At 43.6% G+C, this 16,538-nt stretch overlaps 1 protein-coding gene across 2 annotated transcripts in view; it reads left to right on the top strand.

The window, feature by feature from the left end:
• The first annotated feature begins 343 nt into the window (after positions 1–343).
• Positions 344–16,538, top strand: part of LOC125891083 (adenylate cyclase type 6-like) — a 48,844-nt gene continuing 32,649 nt past the window's right edge. Inside the window, exons 1-3 of one of the 2 annotated variants that reach the window (XM_049580039.1) lie at positions 344–563; positions 5,076–5,344; positions 5,433–6,372. In XM_049580039.1, coding sequence (XP_049435996.1) covers positions 5,325–5,344; positions 5,433–6,372 — 960 coding nt within the window. In that variant the 5' untranslated portion in view covers positions 344–563; positions 5,076–5,324. Of the gene's footprint in view, positions 564–2,080; positions 2,256–5,075; positions 5,345–5,432; positions 6,373–16,538 lie in introns of those variants that run through there. The other variant, XM_049580040.1, reaches the window with a different exon arrangement.

Here is a 16,538-nt window from a genome sequence, read left to right on the forward strand (position 1 = left end):
GCTGTTATATTACAACAGTAATGAGGTATTGCAACAGTCAAACATATAGTATCGTGTAAAATGTGAAATTTGGTTTTTAAACTTAGGTTTTTGGTTAACTTAGCTGTTGCCGGTCTTTTTATTTTTATGCTAAGCTAAGGCAAGCTAAGCTAAGCTACGGTCTGCTGGCCGTAGCGTTACATTTAATGGACAGAGATGACAGTTGATGTTTCCATTTAGAATTTCTTCACGTGAATGCTAATTTACTTAAAGGATGCGAGTACTTCCGCCACAACTGCCGGTTGTGACGGGTTTAATTTGAAAACGGTAACCGGAAGTGTGATGTTGGTATTTCCCCCGTCTTGACAGTGGTGCTTGGAGCCGAGAGGGTCAGGGGGAGGAGAGGAAAGGGAGTGGAGCGAGAAGACGACAGGAGGAGATCCACCACAGGGTGACCAATTTAACCGGACCATCCTTGGGCAGCAAGGCTACAAATGGTCCTCCACCCTGGCCGCTCCGACCGGCGACCACACAGAATCGGATTGTCTGCTGCGGTCCTGTCGGGGAAACAGAAGATGATCACGGTGAGTCCGTCATTCTCACTGTAACTGCTGCTGCTGCTGCACACTGCAGGCCGACATATATAATATATGTTCTCCTGTCACACAAACGTCTCAAACGCTGTTGCACAGAGCCGTAGACGCCTCTGCCACCTCTCTGTCAATACACCACGTCTGCTGGAGTGAATGACATAGCTGGCAACAGTTGCTGTAAGGCCTCCGCTTCACACTGGTGGTGGTGGCAGAGGATACACGGTCAGTACATGTTTTCCACTGGCGGCCAATAACAACATATCTGTGAGGAGGGGAAAAGGATGAGCTGCATCATTGTGTTTCTTATTACAGCTGACAGTACTGGGGGATCTTAATGGGCTACAATCGGAGGCTGGAGCCGCTTGCAGGTCGCATCTGATGCTCTTAATGATCCACATCAGCCGCAGATAATATTCCATAACACAACTTAAACTAAACACCTCCATGTATGCCCTGCTTACCTCTATAGAGACACATGGGGGTTGTAGATGATGGGGTTTAGAGAATAATTCACCGCCAGCCCTCCATCCACTGACTGATGCTGAGGAATGTGCAGCAGCAATAACATGTTTGTATCTGTTTATTTACCCAGGACTCATGTTTGTCAGTGCACTTAAACTGCGAGCTATTGCTTTTGCTGCAGGCTGAAGGACATTTGCACTAAAATAAATCGCTGACAGATGCGTGTTTTCGTCTCAACTTGGACAACCGGACTCATCGGCACGGTTTTATGGTCCCCGCTATGGTTGTCACATAGGCCATGGTGTTATGTAACAAGAAGCCTACGCTGTTTGAATGCGGGCCCTCACACACGGCCTGCCTGTGCATGGCATTTATACACCGGATCGCAAACACATCATCCGCACATGATGAAGAAAAGGGAAGAAAAATACAGCTCAGCGCGTTGCATACCTTTGATTTCCCCTAATTGGTTGATCTGTTTTCGCATCTGTGTATCATCTGGCTGACACACACACACACACACACACACACACACACACACACACACACACAAACACACACAGAGAGGTAGATGCATGCACAGCTTCGGACTTGTCAAACTGGAACAAGCCCACAATGAATGACTTTCCGCTCGCTGTAACGCCAGTGTAGCGGCTGTCCGGTTGAAAATGTCCCCTAGGAATAGTCAGTCACCCCCGCCTTCCCTGCTCCGCTTCCCCGCTTCCCCTCCCCTCTCCTAACGCTAGTGGGGGAAACCGGAGAGTACAGCCAAGCACCATGCAAACACACACACCAAGCGACTGGCAACACCGCGACGTTTGCAAATGGGTACAAGCTGGTCGACCTTGTGCAGGGGAGTGAGGGACGCAGCCGGGGAGGTGGAGGGGAGGAGGTGGTGGTGGAGGTGGGAGGAGAGGGGAGGTGTGTGTGTGTGTGTGAGAGAGAGAGAGAGAGAGAGAGAGAGAGAGAGAGAGAGAGAGAAGGGGGGGGCTGGTTCTCCTTGAGTCTTGTCGATCCGCTGCCAGGGAGGAGGGATACGTGCCAGAGAAGGCGCATGCAGACAAGATATAGCGAGGAAATGCTATTTTTGCTTCAACAACACAGCGCACTTCTCTGGTGAAAATGCCGGTCGAGGAGGCGGCTGTGGTGGCAGCACAAGCGGCTGCGTTGCGTTTGCGTGTCTCTCTGCACTGTGTGAAGCTCAGGGCGTCTGGAGGCCTGGTAAGATCAGCTGGTAACAGTTGCTCAGGCATATGTGGACGTTTTATAACTCAATCGGGACGAGAAGGAGCACATTACAACACTATTATTATATTAACTCTTATTTAAAAATGCTGTAGTGTTACTATAGTAATATTGGAGGTCTTAATACTATTAATAAGGTCAGATTAAACTTACATATATAAACCTAGATATCAAATACATGCTTACTTTAACTCCCTAGAGGACATTTGAAGAATATTTTAGGTATTTTCTATCACAACTATGACCACAACTTAAATATAGCTTCATAAATCTGACTTTCTCTCTCAATACCATACCTCAACCCAGGATATCTGCCAATCACATGCTCTCTTTTACCACATTTCAATCTATATATCTTGCTGTGTGGAACTCATATTCTCTTGTAAAGCAAAATGAAGGCAGGCATCGTCGTGTTTAAAGGAGCCAGTGTCGGCCCACCACAACTGAATAAATACAAGTGATAACAGCAACGCAAAAGAACGGTATTTAATGTAGATCAGTCCCGTCTGGTCAATACCTGGTCCGCTTTGAAAGGGCAGTGTCGTCTCAGTGCATCCTTACTCATAGACAAATGACTGTCATACACTCAGAGGTTCCCGGCCCACACAGACTGACAAGACACAACTTACTTTACACACACAGCAGCAAGAAATAAGCAGTTTCTATCAAATATTGTGCATCAGGGGGTGTCGGTGGCTTAGTGGTAGAGCAGGTGCCCCATGTACAAGGCTGTTGCCGCAGCGGCCCAGGTTCGAATTCAGCCTGTGGCCCTTTGCTGCATGTCATCCCCTCTCTCTCTCCCTCCTTCACGCTTACCTGTCCTGTCCATTTAAGGCAAAATGGCCCAAAAAAATCTTTAAAAAAAAAAATAAAAATTGTGCATCAGATGTAAGGTTTAATACACTGATAGCACATATTTAAAAGGACAGTTCACCCCAAAAACAAAAGCATTTTTCCCCTTATCTGTAGTGCTGTTTAGCAGTCTATATTGTTGTGTGAGCTTCTGAGTGTTGGAGATCCGCCGTAGAGACGTCTGTTTTCTCTCCAACATAATGGAACTAGATTTCACTCAGCTTGTGGTACTCAAAGCAGCAAAAAGATGCCAGAAATCATGACCCAGTTACTCAAGATAATCCACAGACCTTGTTGTGAACAGTTTCATGTAGGCACTATTTTCCTTCTACTGAACTACACCTGCTAACTTTATGAAAGCAAAGTAGGAAGCGTGCATCTACAGCTAGCTCACCTAGCACCACTGAGCTAGCTAATGTTACAGCACACCCGAGGAGGATGCCATTAATATTTACATCTCGCGCTATCACAAGCACAAGTAGATGCACGCTTCCTTCTGCACAGTGATACTGTCGGCAGGTGTAGTATGGATGAAAGAAAATGTTTCCTACATAAAACTGTTCACAACAAGGTCTGTGGATTATCTTGAATAGAGAGACACAAATATTTTGTGGCACTTTAAGCACCACAGACCGAGTGCCGTCTAGTTCCATTATGCTTGAGAGAAAGCAGACATCTCTATGACTGATATCTCCAACAGTTGGCAACTTATACCAAGACAATCTAGACTGATAAATAGCACTGCAGGTAAGAGGAAAAATATGTATCTTTGATTTTGGGGTGAACTTTCCCCTTAAAGTTGCCTTCACACCTGCAGCTTGGTTCATTTGTGTGTGTATTTATTTTTAAAGAGATATAAAAGAATGATTATGAGAATTATTAGTCGAGACTGCAACAAGACAAAAGATGCCTTGTTCCTTAGTATTACAGATGGAAAGTTACTGTTTAGATATGTGTCCCCTTTTGTTGATGAACTGTCCCTTTAACAAGAACTGAAGTCACAGTGTATTTAAACCATCTACATTATCTGTCATGTCGAACAGACGGGGACGTCCAGCAGACACTTTTTAAGAGCAAGATTAATTTAAAGATTATGATGAAATGGACAGTAAATTTTAAAAACTTGTTTCATTCACAGGTGACGCTCTCTGTCCTTCTGGTACTCAAAGAGCATCTTAACGTATAGATTTAATCCAGCAACAACAGACTGATGTAATTATATGTACATCTGTGATATATGTTATATAATGCTAAAAGGAAAGTAGCCTGATTTTCTAGTAATTTCTAAACAACTTTTGGATCAACGCTGCAGGGCCCACAGATCCTGTCATGCTGTGTTTCCCATTACTGGCTTGATATTTCTCTTGACAGTGTCCTGTTGTCCAGTTGCATTTATCTGTATTTATTACTCGTCGTTTATCATCGATTGTGATAATAAACAGAGCTCGAAGGAGTCGCTCTTTATCTTCAGCCAACCTGACTGTTGTGTGTGTTTATACCAGAGGGTGTGTTTTTGCAAGGGGGTCAAATCGAGCAAGTTCTGGTTCACCTTAAAAAACCCAAGCCTTCAAGCTATTTTGGGTCCTATCCTCCCCCTCTCCTCCCCCGTAGATTTGGAAGTCTCTTCTTCTTTGAATCTGTCTCAGTTTTTATGAGAGGAAATCTGAAGTATGTCTGGGTATCCAGGAAATGAGATTTATTTTGTTTAGCAGACAAGGATGCTTTTTATTTCCTGTGAGATTTGGGATGGAGATGCCAACAAACTAAAGAGCTAAATGTGAGTCCAGCCTCTTCATTCATATGAGTATTAGCATCAACTGGCTGGACAAGACATCCACATTAGCATCATGATCAGATGTTTCTCACTTGATCTCACTACTACGTAGATCTATTTGTGCATTGTCTTTTACACAATCTACTGTACATGTTTGATTTTTCCTCCAGACCCAGCAGAAGCCGTGGAGATAGGCCTGGCAGCAGAGACTGGTCCTCTCATTAACCTTCGTCTCTGATCACTGGCCCTGGCACAAACATCTGGAGCATTGTGAAGCGACTGGTGCGCCTTTTGACCCCATCCAGCCAGTCCCACCCTGCGGCCCTGCAGTGTGGCCTCTACAAACCCCTCCTCACTTCTTCAAAATTTCGTCCAAGGGGATAAATGAGTGAACCGGCTGTAAGGGAAAGGGCTGGGACATGTACCAGAACCCCAACAGGTAAATGGTCCCCCCACATGGTATCAGTGCTGTAGCTGTAATCTATCTTTGACCTGTTTGTACTGAACATTCCTCTCTGCTCTCACAGAATGTCCTGGTTCAGTGGTTTCCTAGTTGCCAGAGTGGACGACCGCAAGACTGCGTGGGGGGAGCGCAATGGCAAGAAATCCAAACGGAAGGGAGGTTCATCTCTCTGCAACCCGCGTTACATGAGCTGTCTGCGGGACCCAGATGCTATGGAGCCCCCCTCTGGAGCCCCCCTCCATCAGCACCACCGCGGAGGGGTGGCGGGAGCCGTGGGAGGCGGGGGCAACTTCGGCGTCCGTTGTGGATGGCAGGAGGACCACTACGGCAAGAGGGGAGGGGCTCCCGGGGAAGGGGTGGGGCTGAAATCGGTCGACTTGGGCTTTGAGGACGGGGAGCTGAAAGGCAGGAAAGGGGGATGTAATGGAGGAAGTGGGGACATGGGCGATGACGGTCCCAACGGCGCAGCAGGAGTGATGACGGCTGCGGACTGCTGGCTCAGGGTGGTGCAGGTGTTCCAGTCGAAAAAATTCCAGTCCCGCAAGCTGGAGCGCCTCTACCAGCGTTACTTCTTCAGGCTGAACCAGAGCTCCTTGACCATGCTCATGGGGGTACTTGTGATCGTGTGCGGCATCATGCTGACCTTCCACTGTGTCCACGCCGCCCCTCACGTGGCCTATTCGTCAACCCTGTCGGTGGCGATGGCACTCTTCATGGCTCTTATGGTGGTGTGCAACCGCAACGGCTTCCACCAGGACTACATGTGGATGGTCAGTTACCTGGTGATCGGAGTCTTGCTGACGGTACAGGTGTTCGGGGTGTTCATGGTGGCACCCAGGAGCGCCTCAGAAGGTATCTGGTGGTCAGTGTTCTTCATCTACATCATCTACACTCTGCTGCCTGTGAGGATGAGGGCGGCGGTGCTGAGTGGAGCAGTGCTGTCCATCATACACGTGGTCACCACCTGGCAGATCAATCAGGAAGACCAGTTCCTCTGGAAACAGGTAAGGGAGCCTTGATGTCTGACTGTTTGACTGTTTATTGGTTGACTTGAACTGACACTGACATTGAACAGGGTGGAGACTCATCATACTCTGATCAAGTTGGGTTTTACCTCTTCTAATTCACTGACCCTTTGGTGTTTCCATCTGTGCAGATGTGTGTTGCGTAGCTAAGCATTGTTCAAGATAACTTTCTCCAAAGGATCTAGCATTATGGGGTCTAGAAAAAACTTATAGTTGGAGGTTTTTGATAACATGTAGCAAGTAATGTTTCAACATAAAGCATGTTTTCATAAGGGTAAGACGTGGCTGTGTAGACGTTTAAACTGCCTGCATCAAGCTGATAACTCTCTCCTGATGAACAGGTTTTGGACTTTGCAATAGATTCATCTCTATTCAGTCTGTATGATTCAGTCCTCACACACCCAGCTGACACTGAGCATCATTAGCAATCATTTTGCAAAATCCTTCCCTATGTTCACCAGCTAGGTACTAGCTTTATCTGTGGGCCATGTAGTGCTACAGGTTTATTATAGATTTTTGCTACCTTCTGTGGCTGAAAACAGGGTTGATGAGCACTGTGAAACGGAATTGAAACAATGAAGTTACAGGCTGCAAAACCAAAACACGAGCTGAAAGATGCCAAACACACTGCTAAGAGGAATTTCAGAGACATGTGGTCATCGTGTGTGTGTCTATCAAGCTGCTACCTCCGGGGTTGAAAAATGAAGCCAACACGGAAGTGCCCACATCTGCAGTTCTTTGAATGCCCACTTGAAGCTGGATCCAGAAGTCGGTCAACCCCCATAGACCCCCATGTTAGAATGCCCAACTTCACAGTAGAAATAAACATGTTTACAGTATAGCACATAAAACAGTTTTGGTCTCAGTAGCTAGTTTACCCTGTTATAACAACTCTATGGGGGTTGAATTTACACATAACTTTTACATTTTATTAGAGCTTAAACACATAAGGGCAGGCCACTTGAGCCACTGAGTGACAGGTTGTCTGCTGATAGCGCCCTTGGCTTCTCTGTCAGATCCACCCTTCACTCCTACACCGCACCAGTGACTCGCCCACATCTGGTCACTTCTGGCTCCAAAAAACCAAGATGGTGACAACCAGAATGCCAAACTCAAAGCTATAAAACAGGAGTCCACAAACCAATGGGTGACATCACGGTAGCTACACCCAATATTTTTACAGTCTTTGGTCACTGTGAGCGACTCCTTTCAACTTTTCTGAGGTACAAAATATGTCATGTAATGAATTACACACATGATTATTTTTCTTTACTTAAAGGCACAGTTCATCCCTTGTTGTGAGCAGGTTCATGTCGGAACTATTTTCTCGTTACTGAACTTCACCCGCCAATTGTATCACTGCACAAAAGGAAGCACGCATCTGCTGTTGGCAGCACTGAGCTAGCCAATGTTAACTGCCCATGAAGATGTCATTAATGTTTATATCTTGCTCTGTCAAGAGCACGACCCTCTCGTCCATGAAAAGATGCACGCTTCCTTCTGTGGGGTGATACGTTTGGCGGATGTAGTACAGTAGAAAGAAAAAAGTTCCTAAATTAAACTGCTCACGACAAGGTCTGTGGAGTATCTTGTGTGAGTGGATCATGGTTTCTGGAAAGAATCATTGCAGTTTTTCTTTTATTTATCTATTTATTTTTGGCACTTTTAGTACCACAAGTCAAGTGCCATCTAGTTCTAGGCTTTATTAAATTTTGATGGTCATTCTTCATGATTTTCTGACACTGTAGATCAAACTATGGATTGATTAATCGTGAAAATAATCGGCAGAGTTAACGATAACAAAATAATTATTAGTTACATGCCTGAAATGTTTCTTTAAAATATGAATCTACTTTAAGTGCTACAAAAACCTGGAAACACTGAGGTTAAAGTAGTTGATAAGTAATTGAGTACATCAGAAAACTGTCATTTGTGACATATAGTAGTAAGTTATAGCTGTAATTTAACTGAACTGTACACACTATTACAGAACTACAAGTCTGAACGCATTAAAAACATCTCCTGTCATGGTGTTTATGATAGCGTGGTGTTGTACCGTGAGAACTAGCAACACAGCGGACGCAGTGTTGCTCTTCTGTGTTTTGTCGCTATGTTGTATATGTGTATTTACATATATTCTGGAGCTTATACGTCTTTCTGTACAGTGTGTTGTTTGTGCGTCATGCCAAGGACCTAGGGGCTCGCTGAAGGTCAGCGGGCTGAATGAGCTGCCCCGGCTGGCCGGCTGTATGTGTGTGAGTGTGTACTGTTGTGTGACAGTGGGAGAATACCATGATATAAAGCAGTATCACTCAGGTCTCTGTGCTCTCACACAAGGGACGCTTTGTACTTTTCTCCAAGGGTGGGGTGACAAGGGTGAGGTCGACTGGTGGTGGTGTCGTGGGGGGCGGGTATGGTGGCTGCTCGCTTTCTGTGCAGCCATAGATGTTTCATAACTGTCATCTCCTTGGGGAAGAGTTATGGAAAACATAATGGGAAGGCCATTAGATGAAAACAATAGGGGGATATTAGACCTAATTGTAAATCACTGAGTGTCACTTTAATGTCTCTGCCATGACTGTAAGGTATGCAATCAGTAACATATCCTCTCACGTGGTAGCTGGACTACAACCCATACAAGTCCTGTAAAGACAGATCACTTTGTTATAATATTGTGATTATAAATTAATTACTGAACTACAGGAAGAGGTTAGGGATTCATGGGAACTCAGTAAGTGCTGTGTGTTCTGTAACATCATACATGATGTACCGTAGTGCAATCCATCACAGGCTCAAACATTGTTTGCCGTCGTTAAGTGAATGAATGTCATGAGATAGCTGCAGCCCGGCCATGCTGTTTATTCCTAAGGTCACCAGTGTAGTATATGTGACACAGTAAAACAGTGCCATCAATCACTGTTTCACGCTTGTGTGCAAGTATTTCCTCTTTCTCCGATAACTCATTAACCTCACAGGGTTTCGGTTGGTGTTCACGGGTATGGATGATGATAAAGTTGTGTGTGAAGAATGATGTAAATGCAGATCTGCTTTTCTGTCGTCTTTTCATTGCCAACTTCTGTTTGACGGCACTGCAGATTTAAACGGGGAATTGAAAGGGAATCTGTGTAGTCGGGTTTCTCCCCCCTCCTTATGAGTTGATTACAGGAAAAGTATGAGTAGCTGAGTGAGTGAGTGGATAGATTAATCCATCATCTGTAAAGTAAATACTTTATTGTATTTGTATATCAGACTGTAGTTTTATGAGCTGAGTGGAGTGGAGTTAAATCAGTGACCAGCTGTGTGTGGTTCTTGAATGCACTTTTATTTATTTCAAACTCAGTAAAAGCAGAAATGCCTGAGACATGAGGATCACACACACAAAATGCAAAAAAAAAAAAAAAAAAAAAATCATAAATGCACAAAAATTTATGGACACCTTGTTGAGAGAGCTTCGACACTTCTTCACCCGACCTAAATGCCTCAGAAACATGGGGCAAAAGGTCAGGGGTCAGTGTCAGTGGTGCTTCTTATCACCACATCTGGGTCGGCAGCTCTGTGACGACCTTAAAAAGACTGAGGAGAACCTCATTAAAGATTCTTTTAAGGCCCTAAAAACCAGTTTCATCATGAGCCACATCCTACGCCAACCATTTTCCAATTCATAATGAAGATAAACGGATTCCATGTAAGTAAGGTATCAGCTGCACCTGAGCAGATAATTGGCAGCCATCAATAACTGGAATAAGGTGTATACATGCTACAGTATCCCAGTTTCTATTGGAGTACTTCACCTTGCATATTCAGGTTTCTCGTAAACAGGATAAGGCCTTATCCTGTTTTTTGTGACCTGGATTTGATATTTACATGCTCAAACACATAAACACGATACTCCAATAACCTGTCAATTAATAGGTTATTCATATACAAGTGAACGACTGAAAATTCCTTTTTGTATTGCGAATGTAAATAAGACTCCTTTTCTATTTCTGGGATATATAAAAAGGCATCAAAATAGAGCTTATCTGTCAAAAAAAGTGCAAGGGAAAGATATCCTAGAAGCACCCCTGCATACACCTGTAAATGGTTTTACCTCTTGGCAAAGACGACTAAGGACAGCAAATGTCAAAAGCTTGAGAACATGTTATTCAATTAAAAATGGACTTATGAATTTGCCTTCATTTTGCCACCTCAAGCCAATACTAAACCATTTAATTTAAAAACAAATACTTCTCAAAGACAGATGAGTTATGGGCCTTTTCATGTTGATTCATTTTATCTGATCAATATTATTAATGTTTGCTCATTAACTGGCCTCTGGCCTCCTGTCATTTTACACATGTGGCTCCTGAGCATAGCAAGTTAAGTATCCCTGGACATGAAGACAACATTTTAAATGACAATAATTAAAGTCACTTCACATGAGAGATTTTCTGTGTGGTTATGTATATTTCTCTGCACCCCTTTTACTGGTTTGAAGTGGAGGTTCACTTGGAAAAAGGTGATGTCCCGTATGTTTGCTTATGTTGCCCAGTCACAGTCAATCAAATGTGTTCAAAGCACACTCACACATTCCTGAAAAGGCAGATTAACTGAGTTATTGACTGTTAAGCATCCTTATAATAAATTAAGAGTTTATTGTTTACAAACTAGTTGCATATGTAGTCATAAATATTTAATCTTAAAATAGTTTATTTTAGAACTTTTAAAAATATCATTATCATGATTTCTTTGCCAAAATATACGGTTATATAATTGCGTAATGTTTGTAGATGACAACATGTATTAGTATGAGTAATAGATTTCTTTTCAGAGTTGTTATCGTGTTTTTATTATGTCACATTAGACCGGAGCAAACTGAGGCTCCTGCAGACATTTCAATGGTGTCTGCCCGCCACATGAGGAGTATTTCATGTTTGACTCTTGAAATTTATGGACCTTTAATCCCTTCAAACCTTTCACATCACATGCAGTCCATCTGCGTTTTTCCTAATCTGTATTTCTCTTGGCGTTGGTTGGTATGTCTATTTTTGCAGCTGCATACAGTAGAATTGCGTGTCTGTTCATAGCTTCACTGCGAGTGTCATATTGTACACACTCACACCATAAACTACAGTATTTAAGAGCCCGAACCACCTTGTAACACACAGGACTGCTTTCAAAACAAACTCTAATCAAAGTGGTTTTGTAATGGAGACGTCATGTTCGCTTCACTCTGCTGTTTCTGTTGCCATGTTGGTGATCCTCAGACTCCTCAGCTGAAATCAATTAGCCATAGCAGTACAGTACATACACATGTGCACGTCCCACCCAGCCACCCATCAATACACACACACACACGCACACGCACACACACACCAGCCCATGCTTTGTTGTGGTTGTCACCTTCCCTTATAGTCTCTATTGAATGTTTGTCAGAATTGCTGCTGTTTGTTTTTCTTTGGGAAGTAACATCACAAAACTATTGTCCTGCCTGTATGTGTGGGTGTCTGTTTGAGTGTGAAAACTGACATGTACAGTACAGAACGTGCTTCTGTCCAGGATTAAATCTGAAAAATGCACCAGTAAAGCACGTTTTATAGACGCCGCTCCGCTGCTTTTCACACACTTTGATCACTGCCGACAGGTTTGTCAAAGCCATTGTTTTGCTGATTTTGTCACTGAGACTCATAATTGTGTATTCCTCACCCCAACGTTGTTTGCTTTATGGTCCCCGACAACGGCCAGCATTGTTGTGTGGATGCTGTTGACACAAGTGCTGTGAGAGGTCAAAGACTGGTTCCTAAAAATACCCAGCCCTTGGCGTTTCTGCTAACTGTTGCGTCACATGGGACAGTCTTATCAGAGCCTGCGTCAGAGCAACAGGCAGGTCACTCTAACCCCCTTTTCTCTGCATACACATGGGCCTGGGTTTTCACACACCTCGAAGGCTAATACTGTACATTCACAGATACTACAACGATTTCTTTATCCTTTTCTATGGCATGTTAATGAAGCGTAAGCTAATGCATTTTGGGATGGATCTTTGATCTTTGGCCACAGCAGAGATGGTGGGTTAGGCCCCTAAAAGCCCATTAAATAGCACAGAGGGCAAATCAGGCCTCGACGTGGACTCTGGGTCAGGGGACAGTCAATATGTTTCACTGGTCTCCTTGTCAAGCTCCCACTAAGTGTTTAAAGTGTGGTTTTATTTATTTTTTAATTCAGTAGATAAGATAAGGGAATAGAGTTTAAATAATAATGTACTGCTTATGTAGTAATGCGCTTAGTCCGCTCACGTCAAACTTTCCAAATGGTTGTTTACTCAGTTTTCACATTTCCAGGATGTTACACAGCGAGGCATTTTAATCAGAGCAAATCTCACACCGTATCAACTGTATCAGCTGTTCACAGTTTCACAGCAGCTCCTGGTGCTGGAATAACCTTGTGTGCATCATGCATTAAGATGGGACTGGTGCTTGGGTCCCAGTGGAGGAAGTGTCAGCGTGCAATGATCACCTGTGCACAGCCGCAGCTATAGAATAAGACACCCTGTATAAGCAAAGGAGGAGGCGGTGTGATCGGAGGAGAATCCGATATTCACTCCACGCAGTCCTTTCCACAGCCTTCTTGATAAATAATTTGTGTGTTTAACGCAGCAGCAGCATTTTAACAAGGATACCTGTCACATGTACACTTTGCTCACGACCAGGATGGGTGCTGACTGATGGGATCACCCACACACACACACTCACACGCACCACACCTTTTACTCAGAGGATTCAGATAGGCTGCAGTGTATCAAAATTGAAGCATTAATACACCTGAATGTGATATGGTCCCTCGTTGCGTAATTGTTTCTCCACAAAAATACATTTCATTAGTTGCCTGTATTTACTTGCATGAGGATTACATGGATACAGTTTTATGCGCACACACACTCAAGACACACACACATACCACCACCGCCAATCTGTGGACCAATGAGAGCGCTGGAAAAATGAGTTATCAGTTTAGCATCACTTCTGAGAATGATGGGGAATAAACAGCATTGCTAAGTGTCTCCTCAGTGCTTGTGTTCAGTTGGTCCAGCGGTTGCCATGGAAACAACTACGACTCAAGCAGCCAGCAGACCCAGTGCAGCCTGCTGGCGTACAGTTTGGTAACCGTTGCTTCAAGTAAAAAAAAAAAAAGAAAAAAAAATCAGGTCAAAATTGATTTCTGCTGTTCACTTTCTCCTTCTGAGAATCAGAACGCTCGAGGACCTCGATGTTGGCGGGGTGGCAAGCTTTCTAGACACGCTGCTGTTTGGCTGCGCAGAAAGATCTGTGCTTTGTTTTCCTCCCCCCCTGCTGTCGAAATGAGACGGTCCATAATTAAACATGGCGATGACAGAGAAGAGGTCATATGAGTGGAGGTGGTGGGGAGTCGAGAGGGAGGGATGCACAGGATGTTGTTTGCCAGTTGTGTGGTTCAGGGAAGCTTATCTCTGGTCAGCTCACTATGACTGTGCATGTCTGTATTGCTAGATGTGTTTATAGGCCACACTTTTTAAAGAAAGCTCTCTGGCTTCAATAATTGACCTTGTATGGTTCTGTTATTCATATACATTTCCTTTTCTGGCAAAGATATTGTTTTTAATGCTAATTACGACTCCTTTACGTTCCTCTAATGTTGACATGCTTTTTCCTTAATGACAGCAGTTATCCCTGAACCTGTTGTCTGTCCACGGCATGTAAGGCCCAGCGTCCTTGCAGGGGTCCCATGCCTTCCAGAAAATCTTTGATACTGTCAAAAAAAGGGTTTTCGTCATCTCGAGCTTCCCACTTTTTGTTTTTCTTTAAATAAAAACACGTCTACGACTCCAATGCCAAAATACTTTAATAGTCACACTCTCTCCACAGAAGTCACACCCGCCTGGTTGCCAGCAGGAGTGTGTATGTGTGGTGTGTAGTTTTTCGGTGTTGGGACCCCCAGCACGTCCCTGTTTACAGAAACATGACTGAGGAACAATGAGTATGAACGTGGTCAGTGTTGATCGGGATAACTGGCTTTACTTCACAAGTCATTGTTCCAGATCCGGCTGTACGTTATTTTTGTAATGTGTGTGGGCTCGTGTTTCAGTGCTCAGCCTCTAAAATACTAAAATATATCTAAAACAGCAGATGGAATTGCAGAAAAGTGAACAAACAGAACTATTTATAGAAATCTTTGTGTCATCATTCATACTTTTATGGTGATAGATAAGAAAAAATATCTTCACAATTACCAGTGGTGATGGGGAGGACAGTTACAGTGTTTATTATCTTGAAGTTTTCCTCCAGGCATTGCTTGAACCCCAAAAAACTCATATCAGTTTATTAAAATTACATATTTAGATGTTTTTGCATGAAAAAATCCTTTAATGCCTTGAAATTTCTTAGATGTGACCTACACGTTTGCCTCTTTTAGTACAGTATGTGCGGATCTATTATTTTGAATATAAGTACCCGCCCTCTGCTCATCGCCCTCTACAACATTAGACACAAAACGTTATCAAACAGCTCATGAAGTGTTAGATTAACCTTGTTCTTGATCACCAGCTCTTACAAGCTGAAGTGAAAATGAAACTACTTCACTGCCTGGGTTTTCATCTGATGCCCTTCGTGTCACAAGTTGACGGGATTGGTTCCTTAACTTTGTGATGTAACAAACCCCGGCTGTCTGAATCTGTTTCTCAGGCTGTCATTGGTGCACTGCAGCTCCAGCCTGTTCTCATTTCCAGGGGGCCAAATACAGCAGTTTGATAAGTAGCTGTGGGCATCTGATTTCAATGCACAAGACACCCTTAAGCATCTGTATTACACGCACTGGGCTTTCAACTACAATAGCTGTGTCTCCATTCAGGGGCTGCAACCTTTGAAGGACATGGCCTTCGTGGTCGATGTCGGCAACGTTCTTTAAAGGCCGCATAAGCCAAACCGAACGGTTTCCGAAATGGGACAGTCTGGTCTGCAGAGGATGTCCTGGTTGCATCACCAGTTGTTCGCCCCAACTAGTTGGCATTACTGTAACCTAGCAATCAGCTGTGCTTGACGAAAGACGGAGTTAACTTGCTAGCTAATTGGAATGTTAACAACAGTAAAACTATAGCTAGTTAACAACTGTTAGTTAACCTAACTTAATATATAATCGTCACCGGCGCAATGCATCTTGGGATGGCTGGGTCAGGAAGGATTCATCCGTTGCATCCTCCAAATTCTAGGAAAGAAGGCTGCATTTCTTGGCCGCATTTGAAGGAGCCTTAGAAATGTTACAGCCTTGGTCGCGCCATTGTGTTGGCAATTGGTCTTCAAATGCAGCCTTTGAAGGCTGCAGCCCCTGAACTGAGACACAGCTAATGTAAACCCATCCACGGCAAGCGAGAGAGTAACCTCAGAGTGGGAGGGAGAGTGGAGGTGGATGAGTCAAACAAACAGGACTTTCACCCAGGAGACCGCTGTTTGTGTCCCATGTGAAACCAAAAGTCAAGGCTGATACTTTTTAACTTTGTTGCATAGTTAACATCATGTAATATGCGTGTCACATGACATCATTGTTATTTACTGAGTAAAGTTACATAACAAACACACTTATTTTAACCCAAACCATGATCTTTTTTCTAAACCTGAGCAAGTAATGTATTTTTGCTTAAACCTATAGTGTTAATGACACACAGCCATGTTTCCTGTCAACACAAAGTTTGCCTTAAAAAGACATTTTTCATGTAATGAGCCAAAAATTGACACAGAATCCGTGAGTGTCAGAAATTGACGCTAGAGGGCTACCTAGAGCGATCAAGCTGCTGTATTTGATGAGTGGGGAGTGAGAGCGTGTTGGCAGTTCCAAGGTGGAAATGCTCAGCCATGGCATTAACTGTTTCCTGCTATTTCGCTTATGATATGTCTTGTAGCATATAAAAACATCCTGTGGACATGTTAACAAGGTTAAATCCTTGATTTTCTTTGGAGGAGGACTTGGAAAAAAAACCTTGTTGTAATAATGCGACTGACTTTTTGAGTAAATCACTCTTCAGGGAGGAGAAACAATTGTCGAACATTCATAACATTTCCTGTTTTAAAGGAACATAGATATAATATCATCCCCCCACATCCTGCTCTTTTGTGATTTATCTTAGCATCACAGATTTG

This window comes from Epinephelus fuscoguttatus, linkage group LG7, assembly GCF_011397635.1.
Source record: "Epinephelus fuscoguttatus linkage group LG7, E.fuscoguttatus.final_Chr_v1".
NCBI lineage: Eukaryota > Metazoa > Chordata > Actinopteri > Perciformes > Serranidae > Epinephelus > Epinephelus fuscoguttatus.